Below are 20986 nucleotides of genomic sequence, written 5' to 3'. Positions count from 1 at the left end.
TAAAACACCCTCTTGGATTTATCTCCTCCCTCCCCAAGATCATAGCTCCTTCATTTCATTCCCTCTTTTTCCTGTTTCTTCACCTCTTTTCCCCCACCTCTGTTGGCTCTTTTCTTTCAGTTCATAAACATATTAAGTATCTCCCATTTTACAAAAAAATCTGATGGTTTTTGCTTCTGTCCCCCCAAACTCCCTAGAAATTGATCTTGCCAAAATCATCAGTGACCTCCATTTTGCCAAATTCAATGGAAACTTTCTGCCCCAACTTACTCAACTTTTTTCTGCCTTTAGCACCACTTATTTTTTTAAAAGTATAGTTGACTTATAATGTTGTGCCAATTTCTGCTGTACATATATATATATATATATATACATTCTTATATTACCTTCCATCATGTTCTATCCCAAGAGATTGGATATAGTTCCCTGAGCTATACAATAGGATGGCTTATCCATTCTAAATGTAATAGTTTGCATCTATTAACCGCAGACTCCCAATACATCCCACTCCTTCTCTCTCCCCCTTGGCAACCACAAGTCTGTTCTCCAAGTCCATGATTTTCTTTTCTGTGGAAAGTTTCATTTGTGCCATATATTATATTCCAGATATAAGTGATGTCATATAGTATTTGTCTTTCTCTTTCTGACTTAAGAATCTCTAGCTGCATCTGGCCCATTTTGTTTTAGCTTTACTCTCACCCACTTACCACCAACTCCTTTGGATTTGTTGGAGGCAAATTCCAGGCATTTTGTCATATGAAATGTAAATACCTCTGTTTGAATTTTAAAAGAAAGCATTATTATTATTATTGTTGTTAGCCGTACCTGTGGCATAGGGAAGTTCTTGGGCCAGGGATTGGATCTGAGCCACAGCTGCAACCTGCAACATTGGATCTTTTAACCCATTGCACCGGACTAGGGACTGAACCAGTGCCTCTGCAGAGACCCAAGCTGCTACAGAGACAATGCCAGATCCTTTACCTGCTGGTGCCTTCTTCTATCCTACTCTTTAGGTGTAATTTCAGAACAACAGTAGTAATGTTATTACTAACAAATGGTTACTGAAAAAGAGCTCAGGATTTCTGTCCAGTTCTTTTTGTCAAATTATTGTGGCTCCAGGATTTCCCAGTGTGGCACAGTAGGTTAAGAGGCTGACTGCAGGAGTTCCCGTCATGGCTCAATGGTTAACGAACCCGACTAGTATCCATGAGGACTCGGGTTCAATCCCTGGCCTCACTCAGTGGGTTAAGGATCTGGCGTTGCCATAAGCTGTGGTGTGGGTTGTAGATGTGGCTTGGATCTGGTATTGTTGTGGCTGTGGCATAGGCCAGTGGCTCTAGCTCCAATTCTACCCCTAGACTGGGAAGGAACCTCCATATGCTGTGGGTGCAGCCCTAAAAAGACCAAAAAAAAAAAAAAAAAAAGAAGAATCTGATTGCAGCAGCTTGGGTCTCTGCAAAGGTGTGAATTAAAGGATCCAGTGTTGCTTCAGCTGCAGTGTGGATCACGGCTATGGCTCAGATTCAGTTCTTGGCCTGGGAATTTCCAAATGCCATGGGTGCAGCCATAAAAATTTTTTTTTTTTGTGACTCTGAAGGAATTCATCTCATTGTAGTTACATCAGCAACTTGACACTTGATACATAGATTCTTTTTTTTTATTCTGCTTGCTTTCAAATTTTAGGGATTGATTTTCATTTTCTCCTTTTGATTAAATTTTTGTTGGTAATTTTGTAAAATATTTACATGGTTTCAAAGTCAACTCTACAAAATAAAGGTATATCTATATATATCTATATATATCTATATAGATATATATAGATCTGGTAGTAGCCACGACATGTGGAAGTTCTGGGGCCAAGGATCGAATCCGTGCCACAGCAGTGGCAATTCTGAATCCTTAACCTGCTGAGTCACCAGGGAACTCCTAAAGATATATTTAGAGAGGTCTAGCTTTTATTTCTGTCCCCTCTACCCAGTTCCCTTCCTCCTTCTATGGATAACATTTTAATTCACTGTTTGTTTATTTAAAAAAATTTGTATCTCCCTTTTTCATAGCTAAACTGTTCTGCATCTTTTTTTCCATAAAATTATATGCTTCATATATTTCTATAAAATAATATACTTTTCTCCACATTCTCTTCTTTCATAACTGCTTAGTCCTATAGTATGATAGATGTTACAATTGTTTTCATTGGCTTATATAATTACCTCCTTTTTCTCATTGATTTACTTTTATGAATTATTACTAGTTTTTGTGTGTGTGTGAGTGCTCTAAGAGCTCTGTCAGACATTCATCAATATTCTCCATATAATCAAAAACTTGAATTTAGTTTTTTTTTCCCTGAAGACCTTTTTCCTGGAGTCTCCTTCCTAGGCTCTTGAGGCCTTCTGCTTTGCATTATTTTGGGATTTATTTTGCTGTTTTCCTTTCTTTCCCCCTGTTCCTTAGACCTTCTCTCATCCTTTTTCTGGTTTACATCCTCATTTGACTGAAGTACAACCGCTATTAGTTTCTTGAGGAAAGGTGCCTAAGAGTAAAGTTTTAGAGTCTTTGCATGTCTATAAATATCTTTGTTCTTTCCTGACATGTGACTGAGACTTTTTACAGATTTCAAAGTCTGGGTTTGGATCATTTGCCTTTAATACATTTGAAGACATGATTGTATTGTCATCTGGCCACTAATGTTGTATAAGTCTATATACTACTCTTAATTCTTATTCCTTTGTAGATAATATTACCCCTCCTTTTTTTCTCAGGAAGCTTTTAGGGAATCACTTTATCTCTGAAACTTCATGACCACGTGGCCCCTTATTCATTCACTCATTGTGGGCACTTTCTAGCCCTTGTCAATCTTAAAAACAGGAATTTCAGATATGGGAGATTTTCTTGCATTTTATCTTTTTTAACTTTTAAGTTTTATTTTTCATTTATTTATGTATTTGTTTTAATGCCACACCCATGTAATGTGGAAGTTCCCAGGGTAGGGGTCGAGTTGGAGCTGAGGCTGCAAACCTGTGCCACAGCCAGAGCAACACCAGATCCGAGCCACATCTGCAACCTATGTCGCAGCTCACAGCAACACTGGATCTTTAACCCACTGAGCAAGGCCAGGGATTGAACCCGAGTCCTCATGGATCCTAGTCTGGGTTTGTTACTGCTGAGCCACAATGGGAACTCCTATTTATTTATTTTTTATTGAAGTATAGTTGATTTATCATGTAGATTTAGATTCAGGTGTACAGCAAAGCGATTCATATACATATATATATGTATATATATTCATATATATGAAACAAGATATTGAATATAGTTCCCAGTGCTGTAAGTGATCCTTGTTTGTTTCTATTTTATATATAGTAGTGTGTATCTGCTATCCCCTTTGGTGACCAGAAGTTTCTTTTCTTTTTTTCTTTCTTTTTTTTTTTTTTTTTTTTTTTTTGCTTTTTAGGGCCACACTCACAGCATATGGAGGTTCCTAGGCTAGGGGTCTAATAGGAGCTATGGCTGCCGGCTTATGCCACAGCCACAGCAATGCAGAATCTGAGCCACATCTTTGACCTACACCACAGCTCATGGCAATGCCATATCCTTAACCCACTGAGCAAGGCCAGGGATCGAACCCGAACCTCACAGTTCCTGGTCAGATTCATTTCCACTGCACCATGATGGGAACTCCTGGAAGTATATTTTCTATGTCTGTGAGTCTATTTCTATTTTGTAAATAAGTTCATTTGTATCATTTTTTTAGATTCCATGTGTAAGTGATATCATATATTTGTCTTTCTCTGTCTGACTTACTTCATTTAGTATAATAATTTCTAGGTCCAGCCATGTTGTTGCAAATGGCATTACTTCATTATTTTTTGTGGCTGAATAATAGTCCATTGTATATATGTACCACATCTTTATTCATCTGTTGATGGACATTTAGGTTGTTTCCATGTCTTGGCTATTGTAGATAATACTATGAGTATTGAGGGGCACATATCTTTTCCTTTGATTGTTTCGTCTGGATATATGGCCAGGAGTGGGATTACAGGATCATATGGTAGTTCTACATTTAGTTTTTTTCTTTTTCTTTTTCACTGCCCCTGAGGTATATGGAAGTTCCTGGGCCAGAAATGGAACCTGAGCTGGAGTCATGACCTACGTCACAGCTACAGCAATGCCAGATCCTTAACCCACTGTGCCCAGTGGGGATTGAACTGATGCCTCTACAGAGACAAGCTGGATCATTAATCCACTGTGCCATAGCAGGAACTCCTATATTTATTTATTTGCTTTTTACTGCTGTAGGTGCTGCATGTGGAAGTTCCCAGGCTAGGGGTTGAATCCGATCTGGAGTTGCTGGCCTGCACCCACAGCCACAGCAACACCAGATCTGAGCTGCATCCACAGCGTACACCATGGCAATGCCAGATCCTTAACCCACCGAGCGAGGCCAGGGATCGAACCCACATCCTCATGGATACTAGTCAGATTCGTTTCTACTGTGCCACAACGGGAACTCCTGGAACTCCTATATTTAGTTTTGTAAAGAACCTCAATGCTATTCTCCATAGTGACTGCGCCAATTTGCATTCCCATCAACAGTGTAGGAAGGTTTCTTTTTCTCCACATTCTCTCCAGCACTTATTATTTGTAGATTTTTTTTTGTCTTTTGTTGTTGTTGTTGTTGTTGTTGTTGTTGCTATTTCTTGGGCGGCTCCCGCGGCATATGGAGGTTCCCAGGCTAGGGGTCTAATCGGAGCTGTAGCCACCAGCCTACGCCAGAGCCACAGCAACTCGGGATCCGAGCCGCGTCTGAAACCTACACCACAGCTCACGGCAACGCCGGATCATTAACCCACTGAGCAAGGGCAGGGACCGAACCCGCAACCTCATGGTTCCTAGTCGGATTCGTTAACCACTGCACCACGACGGAAACTCCTATTTGTAGATTTTTTTGATGATGGCCCCTCTGACCATTGTGATGTATTATTTCATTAATTACATCCTTCCCCTCATTTTCTCTGTTCTCTCTGTACCTTCTATTATTTGGATTTTGGACTTCATGAATTGATTCTATAATCTTGCTATTCATTCTCCTATTTTCATTCTTTTTTCTTTTTTTTTTAGGACCACACCCTGCGGCACATGGAGGTTCCCAGGTTAGTGGTCAAATCGGAGCTATAGATGCTGGCCTACACCACAGCCACAGCAATGCAGGATCTGAGCTACATCTACAATCTACCCCACAGCTCACGGCAATGCCAGATCCTTAACCCACTGATCAAGGCTGGGGATCGAACCCACAACCTCATGGTTCCTAGTCAGATTTGTTTCTGCTGTGCCATGTTGTGATCTCTTCATTTTCCTATTTTCCATTTCTTTTCTTTTTGTTCTTCTTCATTTTTTTTTCTTTTTTGTCTTTATTTAGGGCCACACCCACGGCATATGGAAGTTCCCAAGCTGGGGGTTGAATCAGAGCTGCAGCTGCCGGCCTATACCCCAGCCACAGCAACATAGGATCCTAGCCATGTCTGGAACCTACACCACAGCTCGTGGCAATGCTGTATCCTTAACCCACTGAGCAAGGCCAGTAATCCTGCCCTCGTCCTCATGGATACTAGTCAGGTTCATTACCACTGAGCCACAGTAGACTCCCCTTTTTGCTCTTCTTTTTGTGAAAGTTTCTTGAAAGTTTTTTCTTTCTTGTTCTCTGATTGTTCTTTTGCATAGCATCTTTAGTTAGTAATATTATATATATATATATATATATATATATATATATATCTTTTGCTTTTTTGCTGTTCTTTGAGTTCTCTCCTTCCTTCAAGAATTTTTTTCCTGTTTGTTTTGGGTATTGTCTTTCGCAATGGAGGCTTTAATCAAATAGTTAATGGTACTTGCTTAACTCTTCACATTGAAGAATGAGGTCTTCAGGAGTTCCCATCACAGTGCAGTGGAAATGAATCTGACTAGGAACCATGAGGATGCGGGTTCAATCCCTGGCCTCGCTCAGTGGGTTAAGGATCCAGCGTTGCCATGAGCTGTGATGTAGGTCGCAGATGTGGCTTGGATCTCGCATTGCTGTGGCTGTGGTGTAGGCCAGCAGTACAGCTCTGATTGGACCCCTAGCCTGGGAACCTCCATATGCTGAGGGTGAGGCCCTAAGAAGCAAAAAAAAAAAAAAAAAAAAAAAATGAGGTCTTTAAAAATTATTGATTCTGGGCTTTATCACTGGCAATTGTGGGTGGGAACCATGTTTCTGTCTTACAAGATCATTAATCTGAGACCATTCAGTTTCTTAAGAGAATTTACACTGAATCCTCCTATTTTCACCCTTCTACCACCTGCCTCATATTTCCAAATTCAGAGCTTTGTGTGTTCATTTTCTCCTGAGGAAAAAAAAAATCCTGTTTCCTGCTAGAGAAGGATAGAAATTTTTGATAGAATGAAGTTCTTTACTAGTCAGTTATATTCTGACTTCTCAACAAAATCCTGATTTTAGCCCTGTGCCTTATCTCTGCCTCCTGCAGTGCCTTACACTTCAAGTTTGAACCTTTCCAGGCTTGTGTGGAGCAGATAAGCCTTACCTCATCAGATCCCCCATTGTAGGGAATCCAGATGCAGCTTTCTTCATCTTGCTAAGTCAGTTGCCACTCCTGTCTACCTTCTATCATTTTTTTTTTTTGCTTTTTATGGCCACACCTGTGGCTTATGAAAGTTCCCAGGCTAGGAGTCAAATCAGAGCTATAGCTGCCAGCCTATGCCACAGCAACAGTAACGCCAGATCTGAGCCGAGTCTGTGACCCTGTGACCTACACCACAGCTCACGGCAAAGCCGGATCCTTAACCTACTGAGCAAGGCTAGGGATCAAACCTGCATCCTCATGGATACTGGTTGGATTCGTTTCCACTGTGCCATAGCAGGAACCCCCACCTTCTGTCTTTTAAGACTTTATTTGTTTGCTCTTGTTATCTTCTCTCCTATTATCTCTGTTCTTTCCTTTCCTTTCTTTCATTCATGCCAGCCACTATTCTAGGTGCTTAGGATACAATAGTGAAGAAAATATCCCTTTCCTTGTGGAACTTACATTTTAGTGGGAGGGGGTGGGGGAGACAGATTTAAAAAAAAACATAATAAAGTAAATGATATAATATGTTAGAAGGTGATAAGTGTAGCTCTGATCTGAATGTTTGTGTCCCTCCAAATTTCCTGTGTTGAAGTCCTAACCCTGAGGTATTAGTATTAGGAGGTTGGGGCCATTGGGAGGTGATTAGGTCCTGAGGGTGGAGCCCTCCTGATTAGGATTACTGCCGTTATAAAAGAGGCCCCGGAGAACTAGCTTGTCCTTTCTGCCATGTGAGGTTATAGTGGAAAGACAGCTGTCAGTGAGGAAGCTGTCATCAGACACAATCTGCTGGTATCTTACCTTGGATTTCCCAGTCAGAACTGTGAGACATAAATATCTGTTGTTTATAAGTCACTGTTTATGGTATTTTTATTTTTGCAGCCCAAACAGACTAAGACAAATGCCACGGGATAAATACAGCAGGATTTGGATCCCGCATTACTGTTGCTGTGGTGTAGGCCGGCAGCTATAGCTCCAACTCAACCCCTAGCCTGGGAACCTCCATGTGCCGAGGGTACAGCCATAAAAAGACAAAAAAAAAAATTAAATGGGGTCCAGGTAGTTTTCATTGAGAAGGTGACATTTGAATAAAGCAGTAGTTGTCAACTGGGAGTAGTTTTACAGGGGGCATTTAGCAATGTTTGCAGACATTTTTAGTTGTCACCACTGGGGGATATTTGCACGGTGCTACTGGTATCTACTAAGTAGAGGCCAAGGATGCTGTTAAACACCCTGCACAGGACAACTTCCCATAACAAAGAATTGATGATACTGCCAAGGCTGAAAAACCTTGGAATTAAGACTTAAAGGAATGAGGGTGTCAGCCATGTGGAGGTCTGAGGGAAGAGCATTCGAGGCAAGGAAAACAGCCATAGCAAAGGCCCTAAGATAGGAGTGTGGCAGGCTTTCCGGAGGAACTGAAAGTAGGCCCAGAAGGTAGTGGGAGATAAGGTAAGATGGTTCTTGAGGGCCAGATCATGTAGTGCCTCAGAAGTTATGATGGGACTTTGGCTTTTATTCTGAGCTATTGGAAGTTCTAATTGGGGGGATGGATTTCATGATATGATTTAGGTTTTAAACAGGATCACTGGCTATTATATTGTATATGGATTGTTGTGGGGAAAGGTAGAAGCAGAGATAGACCAGTTAGGAGGTTCTTGTGGTAATCCAGGTGAGAGATGATATAGTCCAGTGGTAGGGGCAGTGGAGTGGATAATATCTTGAAGATAGAACAACAAGATTTCTTGATGGATTGAACGAAAGGTATAAGAAAAAGAGAGGAGTAAAAACTGAAGTTTTTGAGAGGAGAAAGTAGAACAATGGCATTATCATCAACTAAAATGAAAAAGACTGGTAGAGCAGATTTGAAGGGTGGAGGTTAGTAGTTCAGTTTTGCACATGTTGCATTTGACATACCTATTAGGCATCTGCGTGGATATGTTAAATAAGATATGTTAGGATGAGGTTCAAGAATTAGAGACTTTGGAGTTGTTGACATGTAGATGTTATTTTAAAATCATGAGATTGGAAGAAATGACCAAGTGAGCGAGAGTAGAGAAGAAAGAGAAGAGGAACAGAGACTGAGCCTGGGGGCACTCCCATTTTAAGAGGTCTGGGAGGAGCTAGTTAAGGAGACTAAGAAAGGGCAGCCAGTGAGATCAGAGGAAACCAGGAGAGTGTGGGGTCCTGGAAGAGAAGTGAAGACAATCAACCAATGAGAGGCTCATCACCTGTGCCAGTGCTGACTGAGAATTGACCATTGAACTGCATAACACAGAGGTCACTGGTGACCAATAATGGGAGCTGTTTTGGTGGAGTGGTCGGGGAACATGATTCCATTTAATGAATAGAAGGAGAGAAATGGGAGGCGGTGAATTTAGACAATTCTTTTGAGTTTTGCTGCAAAGAAGAGCAGAGAAATGGAACAGTGGCTGGTGGGGAAAGTAGGGTTAAGAAATTTCCTTTTTCTTTTTCGTCTTTATTTAGGGCTGCGCCCACAGCATATGGAGGTTCCCAGGCTAGGGGTTGAATCAGAGCTGTTGCTGCTGGTCTGCACTACAGCCACAGTAGTGTGGGATCTGAGCCATGTCTGTGACCTACACCACAGCTCACGGCAACGCCGGATCCTTAACCCGCTGAGCAAGGCCAGGGATTGAACCTATGTCCTCATGGATCCTAGTCAGATTCATTTCTGCTGAGCCACAGAAAGAACTCCGGAAGCTCCTTTTCTTTTTAAATGTCGGAGAGTGAGAGCATGCTTGTATATTGATGGGAGTGATCCAGTAGTGGGGGAGGAAAATGATGCATGAGAGAGAGAAGGGAGAATTTGTCGAACAATGAGTTTAAATAAATTTGCATCTTTTTATTCCTTTATTTCATTTTAGAAAGGTTTTTTAATAGGAATATTCTGTTATTTTAACTATAGGGCCCTTTCACTCTTTTTTAAAAAATATATATATATTTTATTTTGTTTTCTCTTTTTAGGGCTACACCTGTGGCATATGAAAGTTCCCAGGCTAGGGGTTGAATCAGAGCTGCAGCTGCCAGCCTACGTCACAGTCACAGCAGTGCCATATCTGGCCACATCTTCATCCTACACTGCAGCTTTCGGCAATGCCAGACCCTTAACCCAGACCCTTACCCCACTAAGCAAGGTCAGGGATTGAACCTGTGTCCTCATGGGTACCAGTCGGGATCATTACCACTGAGCCATGACTGGAACTCTGAAAATCTGCCTATATCTTTATAGTTGGTCCTTTATACCTATGGTTTCCCTATACTTGGTTCCATATCCATGAGTTCAGCTTAATAGTATATTAGGAATTGCTACCGGGAGGAATTCACACAAATGAAGATTATCATATTCCATATTGTGTGTATAGTATTAGCATCTGTTATTGAGCACCTGTTATGTACTAGGGTAAGGATACAACGCTGACTCTTCATGGAGCATACTGTTAGGGCTACAATGGATAGGATCCCTCTATAAGGTCACTGGGCAGGGATCATGTTTCTTGTATCATACTGCATTAGTTTGCTAGGGCTGCCATAACACAGTCCCACAGACCGGATGACTTAAACAATGTAAACTGGTATTCTCATGGTTCTAGAGGCTGGAAGTTCAAGATCAGGGTGTCAGCAGGTTTCATTTCTTTGGAGGGCCTTCTTTCTCTTTGGCTTGAAGATGGCCACCTTTCTGCTGTGTCCTCATATGGCCTTTTCTGTGTGCATGTGTGCGTCTGTGATGCCTCTGTATCCAAATTTCCTTTTCTTATAAGGACAACAGTCAGATTGGAACAGGGCTCACCCTAACTGCCTCATTTTAGATTAATCACCTCTTTAAAGGCCCTATTTCCAAATACAGTCACATTCTGAGATACTAGGAGTCAAGACTTCAACATATGAATCCTAGCGGGGACACAATTCAGCCCATAACACTATCCCCCGGAACCTCAAAATTCATGTTCTCCTTACATGCAAGATACATGAGCCCTAGTTCCAACAGCCCCAAATTTTTAACCCATTTCAGCATTAACTCTTAAGTCCTTAATCTTATCTAAATGAAGTGTGGATAAGAGGTATCAGTCAGGGTATAATTCATTCTCGAATAGAATTCCTCTTTAGGAGTTCCCTTCATGGCACAGAAGAGCAGTGGAAATGAATCCAACTAGGAACTATGAGGTTGTGGGTTCGATCCCTGGCCTCATTCAGTGGGTTAAGGATCTGGCGTTGCCGTGAGCTGTGGTAGGTCGCAGATGCGGCTCAGATCTGGCATTGCTGTGGTTGTGGCATAGCTCCAATTGGACCACTAGCCTGGGAACCTCTTTTTAGGGCAGGTGTGGCCCTAAAAAGAAAAAAAAAAGAATTCCTCTTTAGCTGTGAAACTGGACAGGTTAACTGCTTCCCAAATATAATCGTGGAACAGGCATAGGATAGACATCTCCATTCCGAAAGGAACAAATTGGAAAGAATGGGGTCACGGGTCCCAAGCAAATCTGAAACTCAGCAGGACAAATTCTACTAGGTTTTTAAGGCTTGAGAATAATCCTCCTTGGGTCACTACTACCCTCAGGGCCCACTGGTATGATGGACCCACTAGGGTAGCAGTCTGGCACACTGAAACCACTGGATTAGGGTCCGCCCTAATGGCCTCATTTTAACTTACTCACCTCTTTAAAGATCTTATCTCCAAATCTGGTCATGTTCTGAGGTACTGAGGTTTCAACATATGAATTGGGGTTGGGGGTGAGTATACTTTAGCCTGTAACAGTCAGCTAGTATGAATAATCAGCTATGGAGCTTGTTTTACCTGTGTAATAGTACTGTTTTCTTCCTAGTACTATGAAATATTCCTTCGGCAGTCCCCAATGGAGCCCTGCCTTCTATTCCATGAAGGTGGGCACTGGCGTGAGCTTATAGTCCGCACCAATAGCCAAGGGCATACGATGGCTATCATCACTTTCCATCCCCAGGAATTAAGGCAGGTGAGACTCAAAGGATGATAAGGGGCAGCTGCTATACAACCCTTACTATCACTGTGCTGCACTTGGTGTTTGGACATTTCAGGGCAGGTGGCAGAGACAGTGCAGCCACAGGGTAGTAATGTGGGTTGGGAAGAGGGGTTGGGGCTATGATGAGGCGCCAGTGGCCAGGATACTCATCAAGCCAAAAGGCTGAGGCCAGGTTACCAAGTAATTATCACTTGAGTACTCCTAAGGATTTTCACAAGAACTTTGCCCATGGAAGTTCTTAGGTACTCTACTAAATCCAAAAGCCAATTCAATAGAGACTAGGATATAGTCAGAATTCCATAACCCAGATAATGCTTCTATGTTTGTAATACACTTAGAGCTTTTGAACATTCCTACATTAACGTATTCCTATATTTATGTGATCACCTCAACCAACTTGTGAAGTAGAGAGGTATTGTCACCTTCATTTCATAGCTGAGCAAATGGAGGCATAGAGGTAGCTAGAGTTTAAAGAGCTGGTAAATAGCAAAGCGAGGGTTTGAACCCAGGTCATTGATTGCTGGCCTTTTAACTCTATAGTGCCAATGTAGTTTATTGGCATTTATCCTTATGTCTAGCTAAGGGCTAGGCTCTCTTTAATGATATAAGAATTTAAAAATGTTTGGAAATCAAATAAAAGATTTCATTACCATGCTCATTCTCTTCTGTGCTCTCTCTTTCCTTTCTCCTGCAATGCGAGTTTTCTGAGGTGGTGTTTGGGTAGGTGGTTGAGATATTTGAAGTAGAGAAGTATGAAGGGAACTGAAAGGTTATTGCTTCTTTATGATGGAACAAAAGCTTAGTTTATCTCCTTGGTTACAACAAGAATAACTCACACTTTCTTTAGAGAACTATTAAAGAGGCTCGAACCAGAGAAAGTGCCGTGTCTATTGTATAGGATTTGTCAAAGCCAATAGGCAAAGCAGTGTTTCTGCTAAGATATGAAAACAGCTTTTTTTCCTGCTTTATGTTAAGTGGGGTTTTATTATTATTATTTTGGGGGCCATGTCTGCGGCATATGGAAATTCCCAGGCCAGGGGTCGAATTCAAGCTGCAGCCACCGGCCAACACCAGAACCACAGCAACACCAGATCCCAGCCACCTCCACGGCCTATACCACACTTCACAGCAATGCTGGATCCTTAACCCATGGAGCAAGGCCAGGAACTGTACCCACATTCTCATGGATATTAGTCAGGTTCATTACCGCTGAGCCACAATGGGAACTCCTTAAGTGTTATTTCAATAAGATTAAAGCAATGTGCTTTCTTGTCTGACTGCTGCAGAGCTGATTACTATAGAGCTTGAAGAGAAAATATGTCAGAGATGCATTTTTACTTGACTCCTGATTTTGTGGTCTGGGCAGGAGGAGCTCTGTGTTCAGAAGGAGACTGTAAAGGAGTTTTTCACCAAAGGGCCAGGAGCGGTCTGTGACTTGACATCACTTTACTTCCAGGAGAGGTAAACCTGGGACAGCCCAACAGCAAGCGGGAAGGTGATGGTGTGCTGTAGTCTGGCTTGCGGATTTCTGAGGCAGCATGTACCTCCATTCCCTCCTTCAGAGCTCTCAGGGCCATGCTGGGTCCTCCCTCTCCAACCAACCACTAGAGATAGATTCAATTCCAAGATGCTTGCTTTTTCTTCTTCTTTTTTTTTTTTTTTTTTTAGGTCTATACCCACGGCATATGGAGGTTCCCAGGCTAGGGGTCTAATCGGAACTGTTGCTGCTGGCCTACACCACAGCCACAGAAACGCCAGATCTGAGCCATGTCTGTGACTTGCACCACAGCTCATGGCAATGCCATATTCTTAACCCACTAAGCAAGGCCAGGGGGAGAACTTGCAACCTCATGGTTCCTAGTTGGATTTGTTTCCGGTGCGCCATGATGGGAACTCTGAGATGCTTTCTCCTTTTGTTCTTTTCCAGTACCATGACCCGTTGTAGTCATCAGCAGTCCCCCTACCAGCTCCTGTTTGGGGAACCTCACATCTTTGAAGATCTCCTGGGCTTGAAGATCCGCATCTCTCCAGATGCCTTTTTCCAGATTAACACCGCTGGTGCAGAGATGCTGTATCGGACCGTGGGGGAGCTGAGTGGAGTGAACTCTGACACCATCCTCCTTGACATCTGCTGTGGGACTGGCAAGTGGCAGCTCAGGGCAGAATCTCTACCTACTCAGTTTATCTCCCCAACATCATCCACCCTTGTAGCCGAGGGTGGGGAGGTGTTGGGGTGGTGCAGGCAATAACCTCGTTGGTTTAATCCCCTAAAATACCCTTTTCTTATTCTCTCTTACTTCTCCAGGTGTGATTGGCCTCTCTCTGGCTCAGTATACCTCCCAGGTCCTTGGGATTGAGTTGGTGGAACAGGCAGTAGAGGATGCCAGGTGGACTGCAGCCTTCAATGGTACACTGCTCACATTCTGGGGAGAAAATGAAGAGCCACAGATTTTCCTGTGCTCTGGAGAGGGTTGTGTGGCAAAGGGCATCTACTGTATCCACAACAGTGGGGAGGAAGGGAAGGTGTCCTGGAGTGGTCAGAGTTGGGTCCTGATGCTTTTCTAAAAGAGGCCCCAGTAACTATGTTCTTTTTTGTCTTCTATCCAGAAGAGCCCGAGGGAAGAAACAAGTCTAGCTGATAGGAAAGGAACTTGGCAAAGCTTGGGCTAAAATAGAAGAGCCTTATTGACCTTAGACTCATGAGGTATCATACATAGGATAATAGGTTTCAAACTATTTTTAGCAATAGGATTTTTTCTTCGAACAAAATCTTATGCCAAGCTGCAATGTAGAAAACAGATTTTCTTGTCCCCACTACCTCACCTCCAGACAACTCCTGAGCTTCCGTGTGAAAACCTCCAATATTGCAGAAAGAACACTTATGTCTATTTATTTATTTATTGAAGTATAGTTGATTGACAATGTTGTGTTGATTTTTGCTGTGGTTCAGTTATACATATATGCTCTTTTTTTTTTTTCTTTTTACAGCCACACCTGCAGCATATGGAAGTTCCCAGGCCAGGGAATAAATCAGAGCTGCAGCTGCAGGTCTGCACCACAGCCACAACAACACCGGATATGAGCCACATCTATGACCAATGCCATAGCTTATGGCAATGCCTTAACCCACTGAGCGAGGCCAGGGATCAAACATGCATCTTCACAGACGCTATCTTGGGTTCTTAACCTGCTGACCCACAATGGGAACTCCCTCTTTTTTTATATTCTTTTCCATTATAGTTTATTATAGGATACTGAATACCCTGTGCTATATGGTAGGACCTTTTTGTTTATCCATTCTGTATGTAATAGTTTGCATCTTCTAATCTCAAATTCCCTGTCCATCCCACTCCCTCCCACCTGCCCCCGGCAACCACATCTGCTCTCCATGTCTGTTTTGTAGATAGGCTGGTATTTGTCTTTCTCTTTCTGACTTACTTCACTTAGTATGGGAATCTCTAGTTGTATCCATGTTGCTACAGATGGCATTATTTCATTCTTTTCTATGGCTGAATAGTATTCCACTGTATGTACCACATCTTTCTTTATCTATTCATATGTCAGTGGACATTTAGGTTATTTCCATGAGCAGAGCGCTTAAGTTAAAGTCAAGGTTCTTGGGAGTTCCTGCCATGGCTCAGCAATAATGAACCCAACTAGTATCCATGAGGATGTGGGTTCAATCCCTGGCCTCGCTTAGTGGGTTAAGGATCTGGCGTTGCCATCAGCTGTTGTGTAGGTCACAGACATGGCTTGGATCTGGCATTGAGGCATAGGCCAGCAGCTGCAGCTCTGATTTGACCCCTCGCCTGGGAATGTCCATGTGACACAGGTATGGTCCTAAAATCAGAAAAAAAAAAGTCAAGGTTCTCTTCTTGGTATAGGTCCTTATGTGCTGCCTGAGTTCCTAAGTTGTAAAACAACATGTATAGAGTCTCTCAAGCTGAGAAGCCTACTGAGTTATTGCAAAGGAAAACATGTTGGGAAAAAATGAAAAAGGCCCAAAAGCATTTCTTTCATTGTGAGGCATAAATATGCTAGATCCAAAGGGAAGATGGCAGAGCCCTCCCTGGTTTTTGTACATTTCTGTAAAGCTGAAGCTCCCCAACCCTAGTAGCTGGGCTTATGTTTTGAATTGTCATGTGGGCCTCTCTTCTGCAGGCATCACCAACTGTGAATTCCACACTGGTCGAGCAGAGAAGATTTTGCCACAGCTACTAAAATCAAAGGAAGATGGGCAGTTCATTGTTGCTGTGGTGAACCCAGCCCGGGCAGGACTGCGTAAGGATGAATAGCTTTCCTGCTGTAGAACTAGTTAGGTGTTCCCATGATGTCCACCAGCTATAGTCCCCCATTTCTACACCATGCTGAGGCTGCTCCGAGTGTGCTCACTCTGAACCTGCTTTTCCTCTATTCCTAACCTGTCCTTTGGGCTCGTCAGTTGCGAGTTTGTGATAACCTAGACCATGATAGTTTCATTATATTAATAGCAATGTGTTTCTTCCTTCAGATTACCAGGTGGTTCAAGCCATTCGAAACTGCAGGGCAATCCGCACACTAGTTTTTGTTTCCTGCAAGCCCCATGGTGAAACCACAAGGAACATCATTGAGTGAGTCTTGACTTCTTTTTAAAATTATTTTTTCCTGATGAACAGAGTAATCCTTATCATGCAGAATGTGGAACATGTAGAGAAGCGTAAAGAAATAAAAAAAATCATTATACTACTATCAATGCTAGAGATAACAGATGTAAAAAAAAAAGCTAACTATAGGGCCAGGTAATACAGCAACTCACATTGGATACCAAATTTAGGAGGATGTCCAAAATCTAAGTAACAAGATACATTTTTAATGCAGTATTTTCAAAAATCAAAATTAGTCCAAAATATCTGTGATGAACAAAATGTTAACTTTAAAAAAAAAAGTTGAGATCCACTCCACTATTTGCTAAACCACACCTCACTCACCTTACTCTAATCCTGGACCTAGTTCCAATAACACCATTTTTTTTATTTTTAGGGCTGCACCTGAAGCATATGGAGGTTCCCAGGCTAGGGATAAAATTGGAGCTGAGCTGCTGGCCTACGCCACAGTCATAACAATGCCGGATCTGAGCTGCATCTGTGACATACACCTCAGCTTGCAGCAACGCTGGATCCTTAACCCTCTGAGTCAATAAAACTGTACTTATGAAAGCAGGCAGCCAGACTACAGGCCATAGTTTTACAATTTGCTTTTCTAAATTATTGCATCAAAATATTGTTTCTCTTGACCACTGAGTTTTTGGCCTCCCGCTTCACTCTAGTTCTGGCCCTGGTCAATTATTTTGAGGTTTGAAATGTTTTCTTATAATCTCTCTCTCCTCTCTTCCTCCTCCCTTTCTTTCCTCTTCTCTCTCTCTCTTTTTACATAAGTAAAAACAATTTCTTTGTAATATTCAAACAACACAGGTGAATATAAAGTACAGATGATATACCTAGATGAAACAAGTGAGAATTAAAAGGAAACAAATTGAGCTTTCAAGTCACTGATCTGGGAAAAGAACAATAAAGCTAAAGAAAACTGAAGGAAAAAAATCAACATTTTAAAAATCCAGAAATTAATGAACTACAAAACAAGAAACCTATATACTTGTCAAATAAACCAGAAAGTGTTATTGGAAGAAGGAAATAAAATAAACCCAATCAAGGATATATAAAAAATAGAGCCTTAAATGAGAAGAGCGTAACTATAGATATGACTAAATTTTAAAAATTATGTGTCGGAGTTCCCGTCGTGGCGCAGTGGTTAACGAATCTGACTAGGAACCATGAGGTTGCGGGTTCGGTCCCTGCCCTTGCTCAGTGGGTTAATGATCCGGCGTTGCTGTGAGCTGTGGTGTAGGTTGCAGATGCGGCTCGGATCCCGCGTTGCTGTCGCTCTGGCGTAGGCCGGTGGCTACAGCTCCGATTGGACCCCTAGCCTGGGAACCTCCATATGCTGTGGGAACGGCCCAAAGAAATAGCAAAAAGACAAAAAAATAAAAATAAAAATAAAAATTATGCGAAAGTACTTTGTATAACTCCCAGTACATTTGAAAACCTAGATGAAATGGGAGATTTTTGGGGAGAATGCAAATGGTTAATACTAATGCTAGAAGCTATAGTAAACCTAAATGCACTAGTGCCCATGGGGAAAAATTGAAAGTTGTCAAAGAGCTTCTTCTAGTCAAAATAAAATCATGATAACCATATGTTTTCACACTCTTATTTCCTTGTCTTTTCTTGCACACTCTTCCATTGTCCTTTATTCTTATTTTTCTTACGTAGTTTAAACATGTTTTTGGGAGTTCCCCGGAAGCTCAGTGAGTTAAGGATCCAGCATTCAGACTGCTGTGGCTTGGGTCACTGCTGTGGTACAGGTTCTGTCCCTGACCCAGGAACTTCCACATGCCACAGGTGTGGCCAGAAAAATACCTTTGAATATATGATGAAGGTGGCACCTTAAATCAATAGGGAACAAATAAACTATTCAATGGATGGTGATGTACAAGTGGGTAGCGAAGGTGAAAAAAAAATTGAATCTATATCTCATGCTGCAGACCAGGATAAATTACAGAAGAGTTAGAGATTTAAGTGTAAAAAGGGGAAATCATACATGTACCCTAGGAAATCATAGAATTTCTTTCTAATCCTAGAGCATAGATGTCCTTTCTAACTATGAAAATTCAGAAGCCATATTATAAAAGGTTGTTAAATTTGGCTACATTGAAAATTACTTCCTTTATTACACCATAGAACAGAAATGAATTCAAAATGGATCATAGAGCTAAATGTAGAGCTTGAAACATAGGAGTAAATTTTTGTGACATTGGGTTAGGCAAAGCTTTCTTAGATACGACATCAAAGACCCAAGTAACAGCAACAACAAAATGTGTGTACAATTGGACATCATCAAAGTTAAAAAAAAACTTTTTTGTCCTGCAACAACAAAATGTGTGTGTATAATTGAACATCATCAAAGTTTTTGTCCTGCAAATGATACCATAGAGAAAGTGATGAGTTCCTGCTGTGGCACAGTGGGTTAAGAACCTGACTGCAGCAGCTCGGGTTGCTGTGAAGGCATGAATTCAATCTCTGGCCCAGTGCACTAGGTTAAAGGATTGCCTGGCCTGTGACATAGGTTGCAGCTGTGGCTCTGATTCGATCCCTGGCTCAGGATGAGTGCAGCCATAAAAAAAAAAAAAAAAAAAAGTGAAAAGTAAACCCATAGAATGGGAGAAAATATTTGCAAATCATTTACCTGATAAGGGACTGGTATCCAGAAGCCAGACACAAAAGGGCACATGTTACATGATTCCATTTATAGGAGATGTCCAGTGTAGGCAAAGCTCTAGAGAAAGAAAGTAGATTGTGGTTCCCTAGGGCTGCAGGTGGGGGGTTTGGGGAGAAATGGGGAGTGACTGCTAAAGTGTTAATGAAAATATTCCAAAATTGAGTGTTGTGGTAGATGCATAATTCTGTGAATATACTGAAACCCACTTAACTGTATAAATGGTTGAGCTGTGTGCTATATGAATTATATTGCAATAAAACAGTTTGAAAAATCAATAGTTTGCCCCCCCCCCCAAAAAAAAGCACCAAAAAGCAAAGACAGGAGACAACGTACAAACTGGAAAAAAATAACTTGCAGTTCACATCACAAAGACTTTTTTTCCTTCATTGATAACAAACTCCTGGAAACTGATAAGAAAAAGAATAAGAACCCTAAGAAAAATGAACACAAGATACAAAAAGAAAATAGAAATGTGTTTAAGGACCATGAAAGGATGTTCAATCTCTTCTATTATAACGGAAATGTATCCTGAGATGCTACTTTTTATATCTCAGGTTGGCAAAAGTTCAAAAGTTTGATAATGAACTATTGGAAATACTATAGGGAAACATGAATTCTAAAAAATTACTGGTAAGAGTGTAAATTGACACTGTCCCCATGGAGGGAAATTTAGCAATATAGATTAAGATTAGAAATATCTACACCCTTAACCCAGTAATTCGATTTCCAAGGCTTTATCCTACAAATATACTGGCATACATGTAAAATGACATTTATTTATATGTTGTAATATTGTAAAAGCAAATGATGAAATATTCTAAAAGTCCACCAGAGAGGAACTAGTTAAATCAAATATGCTACATCCATTCAATGTAATACCATGCTGTTATAAAAAAGAATGAAGATGTTCTCTGTTTACTGATGTGGAAAGCTCTCTAAGGTATGTTATTTTTGTTAATACCTTTATTGAGGTATAATTCACATATAAAATGCATCCTTGGAGTTCCTGTTGTGGCGCAGCAGAAACCAATGCAACTAAGAACCATGAGGTTGTGGGTTCGATTCCTGGCCTCGCTCAGTGGATTAAGGATCTGGCATTGCTGTGAGCTGTGGTGTAGGTCGCAGATGTGGCTTGGATCCTGCATTGCTGTGGCTGTGGCTTAGGCTGGCAGCTGTAGCTCCAATTTGACCCCTAGCCAGGGAACCTCCACATGCCTCGGGTGCAGCCCTAAAAAGCAAAATAAATAAATAAATAAAATCATTGCAGTTCCCACTTAAAAATAAAATAAAATTCATCCTTAATTAAAATGTTCAATTCAAAGGTTTTTGGTACATGCTCGCACTTGTGCAGCCATCACTTCTGTCTAATTATGAACATTTTCATCACTCTAAAAGAAACCCTGCACCTCTCATCAGTCATTCCCCATTTTTCCCCAACCCCCTGGCCCTAGGCAGCCACTAGTCTACTTTCTGTTTCCATGGATTTACCTGTTATACACAATTCATACAAATAAAGTTCTTTGCAAACATAGTCCTTTGCATCTAGCTTCTTTCTCTTAGCATGATGTTTGCAAGGTTCATCTGTGCTGTAGCATGTATCAGCGCTTCATTTCTTTTTATGGCTGAATAATATTCCATTCGGTGGATATACTGTGTTTTACACTCATCAGTTGATGGACATTTAGGTTGTTTCCACCTTTTGGTTATTATGAATAATGTTTCTGTGAACATTCGTGTGTACAAGTTTTTGTGGGGACATGTTTTCATTTCTCTTGGATATATACCTAGTAGTTGAATTGCTGGGTCATATGGTAACTATTTCAACCTTTTGAGGAACTGCCAGACTGTTTCTTTTTTTTTTTCATTTTTTATTTTAATAATTTCTATTTTTTTCCATTATACCTGATTTACAGTGGTCTGTCAATTTTCTACTGTACAGCAAGGTGGCCCAGTCACACAGACACATATACATTCTTTTTGCTCACATTATCATGCTCCATCCTAAGTAACTACGTATAGTTCCCAGTGCTATACAGCAGG

The 20986-nt window shown here is 41.3% G+C and overlaps 1 protein-coding gene across 3 annotated transcripts in view; it reads left to right on the top strand.

Annotated features, from left to right (window-relative positions):
- Positions 1-20986, top strand: part of TRMT2B (tRNA methyltransferase 2 homolog B) — a 103204-nt gene that overhangs the window by 13240 nt on the left and 68978 nt on the right. For all 3 annotated transcript variants that reach the window (XM_021079606.1, XM_021079605.1, XM_021079607.1), the window contains 6 exons: positions 11459-11605; positions 12999-13093; positions 13560-13774; positions 13938-14039; positions 15794-15913; positions 16143-16242. In XM_021079606.1, the coding sequence (XP_020935265.1) occupies positions 11459-11605; positions 12999-13093; positions 13560-13774; positions 13938-14039; positions 15794-15913; positions 16143-16242 (779 nt within the window). The remainder of the gene's footprint in view (positions 1-11458; positions 11606-12998; positions 13094-13559; positions 13775-13937; positions 14040-15793; positions 15914-16142; positions 16243-20986) is intronic.

Source organism: Sus scrofa, chromosome X (genome assembly GCF_000003025.6).
Source record: "Sus scrofa isolate TJ Tabasco breed Duroc chromosome X, Sscrofa11.1, whole genome shotgun sequence".
Classification (NCBI taxonomy): domain Eukaryota; kingdom Metazoa; phylum Chordata; class Mammalia; order Artiodactyla; family Suidae; genus Sus; species Sus scrofa.
This window is presented reverse-complemented; position numbering and strand designations above follow the sequence as displayed.